This window comes from Catharus ustulatus, chromosome 3 (assembly GCF_009819885.2).
Source record: "Catharus ustulatus isolate bCatUst1 chromosome 3, bCatUst1.pri.v2, whole genome shotgun sequence".
Classification (NCBI taxonomy): Eukaryota; Metazoa; Chordata; class Aves; order Passeriformes; family Turdidae; genus Catharus; species Catharus ustulatus.
Window position 1 is genome coordinate 29741834 of NC_046223.1, and position 13766 is coordinate 29755599.

General features: G+C 39.3%; 1 protein-coding gene across 2 annotated transcripts in view; it reads right to left on the reverse strand.

The window, feature by feature from the left end:
* Positions 1-4513: 4513 nt before the first annotated feature.
* The window catches only part of BABAM2 (BRISC and BRCA1 A complex member 2), a 167911-nt gene continuing 158658 nt past the window's right edge, over positions 4514-13766 (reverse strand). For both annotated transcript variants that reach the window (XM_033056139.2, XM_033056141.2), the window contains exon 12: positions 4514-8721. In XM_033056139.2, coding sequence (XP_032912030.1) covers positions 8658-8721 — 64 coding nt within the window. In that variant the 3' untranslated portion in view covers positions 4514-8657. The remainder of the gene's footprint in view (positions 8722-13766) is intronic.

Consider the following 13766-nt stretch of genomic DNA (forward strand, 5'->3'; position numbering starts at 1 on the left):
CTCCTGAACCAGCTTGGATAAAATCCTTTCCGTCCCCCAGCAACAGAGGGATGCAGAGGCTGAAGTGTTTTCACACTGAAAGCATGGCATCGTTTGTGAGCTTTTTCTACAGCCTACAAATAAACAAAACCCAGGGAGTGTTTCGCATTCAATAGTTAATCACAGTTGGCTGAGTGTTTTTATTTTTCTTCACTGTAAAGGCATTCTTGGTCCGCCTCCCAAACAGCTTGTTTTGTCTGAGAGATTTAATCTTGAGTGGCAGGACAAGGTGCAAAGACAAACCTAAAAACAATTCTTATTTTTCTATAGCAAGATGTCAGTATGTAAAAGCTAACTACCCTGCAAACAGGCCTCTCAGGTTGGCATGCACAGGGCTTCTCGCCACAATTGCCAGTCTGCCCGGATACCCTTGCCCACAAAGCAGCTCATTTAACTCGGTTTTAACTCTTTCCTGTTTGCGAACTGCTCTTTAAGTGGTCTAAACAACCAGAATTCAGCGCAGGTTGGACCAGTTTCTAGCCCTAGCTCCTCCCTGAAGAAGCATCTTGTTTGTATACACGGAGCACTGGCACCAGAAGCCCAGCCTACTTTCAAATCCAAACACAGCTTTTCTTCAAAGCAACATCAAGGTACCTTTCATAAAAATGAAGGGATGATGCAATATATATCTAATGCATCAACAAGTACTTGAGCTGCTCTGCTCAGAATTAGCTTAGGCAGCTACTTAAGAGCATTGCGTTGTACAAACATCAGCCACAATTTTTGCAGCCATGCCTACTAACACAAGTGAATGACTGAAAAAGTTCTGAATTTATTTAAATTTTATGGTTTTGCCCTTCTAAGATGTAAAAAAGGCTAGAAATAATAAACTTATGAAATCTCACCACTTAAGCTCTTAATTTCGTTTCCAAGTGCCATTGCCTCTGAACAATCTTTAAAGGAGATTGTTTGTGCTTAGATCTCTATCACAGGCATTAAAAAATAAATAAAATCACATCCAAGTTGCCTGAAAGGTTTGTCTTCGGGTCATTTAGTCCCACATTTTGCCTGAAGCAGGTCTATCTCCAGTTGCTGGACAGGACCACCACGGCATTGGCAACTCCTGGCTCACCAATCTCCAGGGAGATGCCCCAACCTCTGTGGGCACCACTGTGGGACTGCTTGTTCTTGTGGAAATGCTCTCTGCTGTGAGCTTGGTACCTTGGAGATTTGTGCATTTGATGGTATCACTTCTCGAGACAGAATTTTTGGTAACTCTTCCCCATAAACAACAATTCAACAGACCTGACAGGAAGCAGTCACAAAACTGCCTGCAAATTCATTTCAACAGCTTCTTGCAACTTCCCTAATTCTGTGTATGTAACACTAGACACAGGGAGATACTTCTGATGTTTCTTTAAGGTATATGCTTCAAAATCAGTACAAGGTCTTAGCAAACATGGGGCTCCATACAAAGTGATGCTGGTAACCTCCATCATCTTCTAAATGTTTGCCCCAAATTAACTTCCCTGATTCTTGAGGCTGCTCCAAAGGTATCTCAGGAGCAGAGCACGTAACAAACACTTCACACAGCTTAGCCAATGTGAGGACCCTTTTGCCACAGTATGTCACAGTGCTGAATACAAGGTTCATTTCTGAAAAGAGCCATGACCCATGATCCAATTCTGCAGCACCACAACAAAAATAATGCCCAATTCAACAAAATGGCCATGACAAATGCAGAAGAAATAGTCCTGTCATCCACAAGCATGATAAACCAAGCAATCACATTATTTTTGAATCTCTCTTATAAGGTACTCCAGCAATGGGTGATGCCAGACACAGGGAATCACATTTGCCCAAGCAATGCTCTGGCAGGCACCACCTCCTCTTCAAGCCAGGCACCTCTGAGTGTTCTTTGCAGCCTTGCTTTGAAAAGCCTTTTCCTCACGAGTGAGCAGGCATTTACCCTTTCTGTATGAGCTTTGTATGAGCAATCCAGGTCGTTGCTGAACACCCATCCACTGGAGGAGAGGAAGGCAGAATCAAATTGCGGGGGTTTTTCATGCAACCTGCCCATAATTAGCCCCAAGCAGAGGCTGAGTCACTCCCAAGAGTCCTGGGTGCTATTAGGACCAGACACGCCAGGCCCAGTGTATAATTACACACCAGCCACCACCGTGCGGAAACGGCTCCATTTACTATCTGACCCCATTAGACAGAAGCTGTCATTCCTTCTTGGCCACCAGGGATGTGGGTGCTCTGAGGAGGACAAGTCCAATTCTCACAGACCCAACTCATTCACCCAAACTTACCTCCTTCTTGCTGAAACCAGCAGAAGCCATCCTCTTTCCTGGTTCACCCGTGAGATCCCTGAGAGATCCCCTACAGTCAAGAGGAAAATGGGTGTGTTGAGACACAGCAACCACTGGATACAAGGGACAAGGAGATAGTGCAGAAAGTCTAGGAAACACAGCATGCCCATAGTGCCTATTTCAGCAGAGAGCAGGCTCAGTTGGCCAAAACACACAAGAAATCATGCCTAGCTGGCAGGGCTGTATTTGAGTTGCAGCAGGATTTTGTAGCTGCCTTTTCCTATCAAGGCATTAAGAGGAAAGGCCTGGCCTCAGCAGCATCAGCAGGGTGGCATTCTGCCTGGCACAGCTCCTGTGCTGGGCACAAATATGAACCTAGTCCCTGCTGATGAGCAACCCAGGCCTTTTACCTCCTGCAGCTGGGATCTCACAGGCTGCACACAGTGCCTGAGCCAGCAGACACCATTTTGGTGGTCCCCTGTGGAAAACTGAAAAATGGGTCGGGGTTTTTGTCACCAGCTTGCCAGCCTGTCACACGCAGCTCCAGTGAGGTTTGCTGGGAGGGGTGTGCGACGCTTGGGCTGCTGCTGACGCTGCAGTTCAGGGAAGAAACGCACGGCTCCAACCTCGAGCTGCGACTCTTGCACCAGGGCTATGTCCCCTTCCAAAGACACAAATAACCTCGATGGCTCTGGTTTTTAAACAAGTACTGAAAAAACTTTGCTGAAAGGGACAGTGGAATAAGGGAAACAGGATGTCAAATTAGGATCAGCTTGAACCATTTCAAATAAATCACGAGGAAATTAAATGTACCCTGATTGCTGGCAGGCTTGAAGGCTTACAAAGTACTCACCCCACCCAAATCAAGGGCTTGAAATGGAGCAGCAGTGGAACAGAAACCCCTGACAATGTAAGATTTGCTGCTCCCCAGTACTGCTTTGCCATCCTCAGGGACAGAAAAAGCATCATTAGGGTTTAACTAGAGTTGGATGAAAACACGGAGTACCCCAAGGATCAATTTTCACTGTGGGCAGCTGCAGCACGAGGCATTAATTCTTCAGCATTTCTGGTGACAGGAGAAACACAGGGAGCTGTAGACACAAATAATGTTACACTTGTAGCGTGTATTTTGCAATGAAATGCTTGCTTTACTTCCTGTTGTTTAGAACTGCTTTTATTCTTTAGCACTGCAAGAAAAGTCTCCTGTATTTTGTACTGGGTGCACATTTAAAGGCCCATATATTGTAGACTCAGCAAGTGGCAGGGCAGCTGTCAAACCTTGCTTCCTTTCTGATTTCTTGATTATTTAAGACCTATTTTCAGCAGCCCATACTGGTTTCCCCCCTTACCTTTTCGTTTGGTAGCTACCACTTGAACAAAATGGTGTTTGTGCAGTGCCTTGGAACCAAGAACTGAGCTCTTTAACATCAGACAGGGAATAGAATAAGAAAAGCAGGACTAAAATCACTACATGTCATGGCCTTTCAAGGCATATGCCTATTAGAAATACATGACAGAACCCTTGAGTTCTTGCAGAATAATACTTCAACTGCTAAATTTTTATTTCCTACATAGCTAAAATTACTTGCATATTTCTGATATTTGTGTTGTTTACCTTCCCCCAGAACAAAGTTTGAAATTATTCTCTGAATCTATAGAAATCAGTAAATGAAAATATTAACCCTCCCTGCATTGTTTATAGATGTTTTTCAGAGTTTTACTGGCTTTCCCTGTAGGGGCAAACCCTATTGATGCAAAGTATAAACAGGAAAAGATAATGTCTGATCAATGCTTTATTTATGTGCAGGCTTCCTTCAGGAAAGGACAATTCATTTTGCCCCTGCTAATTTGCTAACATGGAAATGAAATGAAGAGCTGGTAAAAAAAATGTACCCAGCGCCATCAGCATGATTGATTATCCTCTCTGATCTGGTAATAGCCTCTCCTCAGAATTCTTCTTTTGTGGAGAATACAACACTTGCCTTAGTAAATAAAAAACAGCTTCTACCTACTCTTACAGCAAATAATTCTATATTTAATATAGGCCCACGAGATGTGGCGTACACCTTGTAGCCTTGTTAAAAGAATGAACTCCAGTTTGCTAAAAATAGCAGCAACTAGTAAGGACGAAGGCAAAATTGTCCCAGAAGAGGACAGAGACCTGAAAATAAAAACTGAAAATGAGATGACTTAAGGGATTTTCAGTAACATTTAAAAAGTAAGAGTAACTTTTAGGTTTAATGAGCGCTACAATGCATCATTTACAGAGACATAAATAATTTAAGGAAAGTGTTCACTGGCAGTTCAGTTTGGTCACAGACTTCATTTGTTTCACGGGGCAAGGAACAGCACCCCATAATTAACAATTGTGGTCATAAGTTATGTCCAAAGCTTGCTACCTGCTTGCAGCACATCTTTCTTACAAAGCTGGAAAGGTGAGAAACTCCCCTCTGCACTGACAAAGGACTCTCTCCTTCATCTCCATGTCACTGCTGCACAGACACAGTACTAGAAAAGTATTTCAGATCTGCACTGGTGACCCTCACAGGGCTGCTACAGGTTTCTATTGCCTGCAGCTTCTCTGGTTAAGGGTACTGACACAGAAAGATGTCTAAGCTGCATCTGCTCCTCACTTAAACAGATTTCTGAGCTCTGCTAAACCCCCAGCCTTGTCTTAGGGGGCACTGCTCAATGGAGAGTACTCAAGATTTAATCCTCTCTTTCCTAGGTAAAAATCTGTGTGTAAAACCACCTGAAGTGAGACTTACAGTACTGCACTTCGTGGCTAAATCTCATCCGCTGAGTGATTCACCGAAGATGCTCATTGCTGTAGGTTCCAGACAGGGTGACAGAAAGGGAACATACAGAGAAACATCCCTAGGGAGGGTTTAACAATGCACAGGAGACCTGTGCTAGCTCCAGGAATGATCTCTTCTCAAAAATTGACTCAAGCCTACTCTCGGTACAAATGGGAAGATGTTCAAGGACAGTGAACCAAGAGGTGCTGATTAGCAAATGAAAAATGCCAATCAACAAAGCAGTGGCCATCACAATGGAAAGATCAATGAAGGTCAAACGATGTATGGTGCAGTCTTTTATTTATTCTTCCAGCTGTTTGTCCAGTCTTTCCAGCAAGTTCACAAAAAGTCTAACTTTGAATCCATAAGATTTGGCATTACTTTCAGGACAGTGGATTATGTATGCAGATGAACGAAGGCTTGACTCTAAGTTTGTGATTTAAGGACCTTTGGAAAACCGTGAATGAGCAGGGCTGAGTAATTCAAGACTTCCTGCATTCTTTCAGTCAAAACTAGGACGGTGTAGAGTTTCGGCTTTTTGATATGTTTGCAACATTGCCATTTTTCTCCTATGTTTTGTGGTTCTCTTAAGCCAAGGAAAATAGCCTAGGTCTGACTGTTCCCTTCAATTGCATACATCACATAATAGGGAAGGAAGTGCTGAGAGTCTCAGTGCAGTTACACTGGCCACAATGGAAATTATAATAAAACAGGAGATAACAGAAATAACTCCAACTCATTAGATCCCAACTTTTGTGGCTAACTTAAACGCCTTCAATGGATACTTGGGTTGACATAAAATTTTTCAAACAAACCCTCTCTTCTGGTATAGTATTTATATGGTAATTCTCCCGGAGAGAAGGTTCCATTCATTTCAGTGTCTCTCCTCTCAATACCTCATTTGGGAGCTAACACTCCCAATACTTCTGAGAACTACTAAAAAGGGATCACAAAATACCATAAAATTTTATTTCATAAAATATGTAGGTCAAAGAGTAAAGGGTGATCTTGAAATAAAGAAAATATTCTTTAAGTGTAACAAAAATGCCTTTTCTTCTAATCTGAAAATTGATAAGCTTACCTTGAACACAAACAGTACAGTTTTTCACCTTTTCTACCTCTTTTTTTTTTTTTTTTCCCCAAAATACTACCAGCATGATGTTAAAATTAGACTGAAACTACTGATTTGTTTCTATGTATGTCAGTGAAAAGTTGGTGAAACTATTGAATTTAACACAATGAATTGCTGGTTTAGGCTTTCTGTACCCTCAAAATATTTTCTTACATGGTTTCTAAAACTCTTTAATAATAAAGCAGTTCATTGTCCAAAATGACTAGGACTGAGGTGAAGGATGCATTTTTGGTGGAGAATAAATCTAAATTCTGAAGAACGGACCACTTCTCAAACTATTTTACAACTGCTAGCTTTTGAATTATGATAACTTCTGAAAAAATAAAATAAAATAAATAAATAACTGGTGCCACTTGGGCAATCAGGTATATAAAAGCACACACTGTGCTCATGGGGCAATCGGTACAACACCGAATCAAACTTATAAAATGTAAGATTCCAGGAATGTGCTGATGCAACTCAAGGGCTTGGTTTATACCTTTTGAAGACGGCTAGAGATTGTTTCTATCAGATTTTGAATACTATGCGAAGAAATGTTTTTCACTAGCCATCCTCCTTCTCCCACCACATTCACAAGGCTGGCTTATTCTTGAATATGCGTCTGTGGCTTTGGCCTTTACCTAAATAAATGCAAACATGAGATCATCCCAGTATACTAACAATATTTTGTTCTTAGTCACTTGAGGTTGTTCAATTATGATTTTGCTATTCACAAAAAACCATTACCTTCTACATCTGCTCTATGCATGCAAATGTCTCCGCAGAGGGAATTCAGGCTCAGGCCTTTGAAACTGTTGACAGTCCTCAGAAAATGCACTGAGAATCACAAAGGGGTAGGTCACAGGACAGAATATGCCTTCTCTGCAGACTTACAATAAAGCTTCTGATTTTGTTTGTAGTTTTGTAGCTTAATTTTCAGCCAAGAACGTCAGTATTAAACATAAATTAAATTTTGCCCACAAACTAGCTAAAAATACTTGTAGTTTCTAGAGGCAAATTATTTGCATAATTCTTAATCATTAAGCTTCAATGCTCAAACCCATCTGTATTTCCTAGGTGAATACAAACCCTGAAAAGCACTGTTTTTCATGAGAAATAACAAGCTGTAGAAAGGGTAGGAGAATACTGCCAATCAAGTAGTTTGACAAGACTTCCTTGCATGTGATGCTACAGTGAATAATTTAAAATTAAATGTTTTCCAGTTCCACTGTATCATCTGTATACTATTCACTTAGTTCCTTGTAGTTAGCAGAAGTAGAGCACATTTTCCAGATACCATTTATAAGCAACATACTCTGTTAATTTTATTCCTTACTGGAAAGTACCTTGGTCTATTCACAAATTAATTGGGGAAGTGACATCGTGACCATTAGTCCCAACTGGTACGCCTGACACAAGCAGGAAAGAAAGGATGAATAGGTGGAATTTTGCATTTGGCCTTTCAGAATTAGGGGAGGCAATGTTTCCAGTTATATACGCTTAAAAATATTTTCTGAGAAGATACGCTGAACTTAAGCATTAAGCTAAATATCTATAGCCCTACGTTATTTCAGCAGTTATTTTCCAAGACATCATTCATTCCTTTGTTGAAAGTTTGCTTTATAATAGTATTTATCTCATTTGGCAAAATTACACATCTAAGAAAGAGCTTTATTTTGTTATATTGGTTTAAATAACTAGTTACTTGCATGTTGGTACTAAAGAAGTAGAACTTTTTCATAATGGCAAGGGACTCTTGTTAGGAAAACACCAAAATTGTACAACTGGAAATAAAAACAAAGCATAAAAACCTAACATTTCACGTAAGATGAGCTTTCAACAGAAGCATTAGAAAAACCACCAAACCTCAAACACCTTGCTATAGTAACTTCAGATCCACTGGAAAGGCACTGAGAATTGAAGTGTGCAACTCATATCCATACCTGTGAGAGTAACAACCACAGTGAGACACAAACCTCCAAAGGCAGAATATGGCACTGTACAGTCTGTCAGGCATTCCCTGTACATACAGCAGTTTCATGTTTTCTGAGGATAAGCTGAAAATGTTAACTAAATATACACATTACATTATATTTCCATGGGGAAAACCAATCCAATTTAGAACATCTGAAGACAAGGAAACAAGGCATAACACACAGGACATTGTTGGCACAAGAAAGTGTTATCATATCAATACACGCCCTTTTAAATTTAATCCAACAGATACAGAAAGAAATGGTGGTGGCAGAGGCAAAGGGGCAGGACTAATACCAAATATTCAGTTCTAAGCATGCTAGTGAGGTCTTTGTTTCAAAAACTGAAGCTACCAAAACCAGTTCAGAGGCAAGAAAGCACCTATCAAGACAGTCCAAGCCATTTCCAGGCATTCTTCTTCTGGGCCGACATGTGCAGACCGAAGGATCTGTCCAGTATAGTTTCCATGCCTGAAGCTGTCTAAAGCTTCCCATTAGCAAATGCTGCCTCCTGGAACTGAGGGACAAATGTCTTGAAATATGTCCTAGTGAAAAGAACAGAAAGTATATGATTAGGAAGGAATAATCTTAAAAACATAAATTGAAGGACTTTCCCACGTTTCCTATTTTCCCTATCTGGAAAAGGCCTCACATATAGTACACAAGGCCCAAAGACAGACAAGGCAATGGAGCAGAAAAATAGTGAGGAGAAGTCAGGATACCTGTAGGAAATAAGCTCTTTATCTCTCTCAGAAACCTTGACTCAATACTGTCACTGCTGATGGCATTAGTTTACACAAAATGCAGCAAATAAATACTAACAACATTGTATGAACTGTAATTCCTTCTGTTAAACTTCAAAATTAATAGGATAATGTTCTTTATTAAAGTGTGCTTTGTATATTTTGGATCTTAGTCTATTTTCTTTACAAAGGTTCAAGTGACTCATAAATCAATACAATGAGCTAATCCTACGTATCCAAAATTGAATTAGAACTGTACTTTGAGGTTTTTTTGCTGACATACTCAACCACGTAATAAATGTATTTTACATGTCCCAGGGATGCCCTTTACTTGCCAGTTATATTAAAAGTTGCTTCATCATTCTGCCTTTGGTTTCTGCCTACTACATTTTGCATCAAACTTTCACTTTCTCTCTTTTTTTTAATCTTATTTTCTATTTCTATCACTGGTCTCTGTAAATTTCTCTCCCGTTCTCCTCACCAAGAAGAGATCTAAAGTGAGAACAGCTGCAATGTCATTTATTACATTCCTGATCTCTCTGCTGGTTTCCTCCTGAAGCAAACACACACTGATCAGCTTCACAATCATGATGTGTTTCATAACTGCAGTAGAAGCTTTGGCAATCACTGAACAACAATCATACCTCCTCACACCTAGAAACATTGCAAGACCACAAAGAGAACGCTCCTCTCTCTTTCTGAGTTTGTGCCTGGCAAATTAATTACCAGATAGCTGCAGTCAGCTTTTGTGCACAAGCTGTAAACAGATATGAGATGCTGTCCAAAGGTTAAAAGAGCAACGGAAAGTAAAAGCATTTCTGGACTGAGGAGCTGATCCCAGAAATGGAAACCAGAAAGAGGACAACCAGCACGCGCATTTTATAGCATATACAGATTGTGCTGTGTATTTACAGAACACACTTTGGTTTATTGAAGCAAAGTTCAGAAAACAACCCTCATAATTATGCCTGCAAAAGTGGTTGTTCATGCTGGCACACACATGTACATAAACCAGCTGAGAAGGTCTGCCTGTCCCCTGATCTCAACAGCTGAGTGCCATTTCTGTATCTGTGTTTTTTCTACCACACCTTTGAAATTGTAGCTTTTGTAAGTCCTGTTTAATTCTACGTATTTTGCTAGCTCATGGAGTACCACCTGCATGTTGTCAGTGTCAGGGTCTATCCCTTTCACTTGTCCTTGCTTTATCTGTCCTAACATTTAATTATGCTTCTCTGCTTGCTTATTTTAAATAGCTTCTCCCTTCCCCTTTGATAGCTTCTCTGCAGATTCTCTTCCATGCACATGATCTTAACTGACTTGATAAATGTTACTGAAAACTTCCCTCTTCCTGTAGAAATTCTTAATCATTAAATGGGATACAATCAGAACTATTTTCCTACATTTTACTTATTTTCCTTTATAGTATTTCTGTACTTTGTATTAAACCCACACTTACTGCATTATATGCAGTAATCATATGTGCCTTTAATGTTGGGTAAATTCCAGAATGAATGCTTATGATACCAAAAACACCCTCCCACACCAACTTTATCTACACTTGCATCCTTTCTTTTCACTGATTGCTGCAAGAGAGCTTGTATCCTTTGCTGCAAAACTAAGTCTAACACCTGTCTACATTCTGATCAGATGTACTGTTTCAAAGAGGATGTTATTTCACTTGAAGTTCATATTAACCCCTGGGCGATGTTCCATACACTAAAAAAATTCCTTTAATACTTCAGCATTTTCAATGTCTGCTATTTTTCTTTTTATACCTTGAAGTAGCCCTTATCATTTTGGTCTTCTCCAGATTGAAGCAAATGCAGTACCACAAGTATACTCAGGTTATGTTCCTCCATTTCTGTCCCTCTCCCATACACCTTAAATATCTCAGATGAAACAAAATCAGAGATAATTATGGTTTATCACACATACACACAAAAATAAAATTAATACCACTCTCTTAACCCCTCAAACCAAAACAAAAAAGGCCCTACTAAGAGATCCAAAAGGCCAGTACACCTGACTGTACCAGTTACAGCACACTTAGATTGAGAAGATGGGGAAGTAGGAAAAGTGAAACTCTAATGAACTCTAGAAAATTTTTTCTAAATTTTTTGTTCTCATCCAAAGTTTGGGACAAAACCATGTGCTAAAATCCCTGAATTTCCTGTGAAATGGAAATGACAACATTTTAATTACAACAATCTCTGCAGAGATTACCAGTAAGAAGGAAAAGAAACACCAATCACCTTCTGAGTAAGTTTCATCTATTGACCATCTGGCATTGAAGTCAAAGTGCACTGCCCAAATGTTTCTGCCCAAATAGGACCATGACACAAACTATTGTGTCACAACAGATGACATGAATAACTTTGAGATACAAATTTTTTTAAGGACAATACTCTGCATGGTAAAGGCACCTTTCACATGCAATGTTATTCCTTATAGAAAGATTTTAAATCAAGAGAAAACACTCACACTCCAGCATCCTGTACATACAGGCACAGAGAAACAGTGAATATAAACATGAACTTTGGAAAAAGATAATTCCTCACACCCTATTCATATCAATACATTCACATGAATTTACACCCTCGATAACTATGATCTGTGCTATACCACAGGGGTTCATATAAAAATCTCTGATTTTTTTTTTTTTCAAAAACTTTGCCACATGATATTCTCAAGTTGTCTCTAAATTATTTTGAAATTACTACTTTTATACACTAGGTATGCTTTTCAGTTCTGGATAACTGTTATTAACAAAACCCAACAACAGTAATTTGGTTACCTGTTGAATTACACTGAAGATGAAGAAAGCTAACTTCACCTATGGCTTCTGAGGGCTGTGTCAAATGGCAGAAATCAGCCTTTGATCAATGCTTTTTCTCCTTTCTGGGAAAGATGGAGATCTTTCTTTCTCCAGCTTTCATCTACTATGTTCTTAGTGGGTCTGTATCACACTGACCTTACACCAAGCTCAGAAGACCTGCATAAATTCTCCTGTAAGTACAGAGAAACTCATTTGTACAAACTACACAGATATTCTTTATGTGAGTGTTGAGTACAATGAACACTCATGTAAAGTAAGTAAAACACACATTGAGTGTTGCATCCTTCTCATAATGGTTTAGATCTCAGTTTAAACAGTGTTTAAAAAGTTGCTTTCTTTTCAGCCTAGAGTGGGTGCCAATCTTCATACACTTATGGGCACATGTCTAACTCTCTGCTGAGCTTCTTATAAGACCCCATTATTTTTTGTCTATTTGTTTTTGTTCCCTCAAATGGTCATTTTCCAAGTTCAAGGTAGTAAGTGATGAAGTTTCTATGGAAATTTTTCTTCATCATTCCAGAAAACAACACATTCTGCTGTAGTTAACCACAATATATACTTGACACAGTACAATGAATTCCAGGTGCTATGCTCAAGGACATCTGTTGAGAGTAAAGCACTTCTTTCCTTCACCTTATTATCTGGTGGAAAGAAAGTCTTGCTATTATTACGAGTGGTAAGTATCTAAAAGAAGGCAGAATTGGCTCACCTGCTGCTTACATATTTTCCAGTGATATGAAACACTGAGTGTGGTACAAGGTCTCCAGAAGCCCATACATGTTTAAATCCCAGGGTGTGGGTTTGCCATGCTTAAAACATACTTGACTCAGAATTCACATGCTTTTGTAAAATTTCATTCTAATTGTACTGTTTTTTTTTTCCTAGGGTAACTGAGTGCTGGACTTTTTAAATGCAGTTGGTAGAAAATCTGTATTGACTACTCAATAATACCTCTTGCCTTTACGTACCTATGCTGAAAGTCTACAAAGATTTTAAATTATGTAGCTGCAATATCCCACCAAATAACACTTCCCATATATTTATGGTGAAAGCATTCTAACACCAACACACTTCATTTCTGCTGTTGCTTTTGCTGGACTGGTACTATAGCCAACTATACAATTGTGTTCTAGTTGCTGCTGGTGTAATAAAGTTAAAAGGGTTCTTTAGGTGTTTCTATTTCTCTTAAAATGTGGCAAATCCAGAGCAGAACATCAAGACAAACTTTGTGAGGAAAAAAGCATACACAATGTTGTATCAATGAGATTTCTGCTTTTTATGTATGGGACACGGACAATCATCATGGGGTGATGAATCATCTTTCCAAGTCATTCACAAAGAATATTCCCCTTAAAATCCTCAGTTTATGACTGCCAAGATCTCAAATTCACCCATTTTGCACTCATGTTATATTTGTTCCAGCTCAAGATGTGGGACTTTCAAGCGCTTTTTCCAACAAGAGATGATTTGAGGAAAAGAAGGGGATGAAACCATCATGATGGTCCACATCAATAACAGATTTAGCAGTACAGCAATGCTTTTACTACCAGCACAGTGTCCTTATTGGCAAATTAAAGCCCTTGAGTGACAATCTTCATCTTTTCACAGAGACACAGAGACCTTCTCTCACTGCATCAGGCACAAGTACTTTGTTCCTTCTCATCTGAAGGTAGACTCAGGTTACTGCATTTGGATTTTTTTCCTACTACTGGCTTTGAGAGAAAACTTTATTCGTAAATACTACCCATTATTTCAATATTTTAGTTAATTATTGTAAAATATTTTAGGAAGTACTGCAACTGTGGTTTAATTCTGTACATATCTGGCTCTAACTACAGACCCTTAGTGTATTCAAAATCATAGCAGCCAGTGTATTTGACAAATACATCCATTTTCTCCTACTCCAGGGAAGGTATACAGGAAAATATGAGCTCTTTTCTTCAACTTTTTCAAGTTTTAATAGATATGACTTGGGTAGGCACTCCTGTAGTCATGGTAATCTTTGAATAGT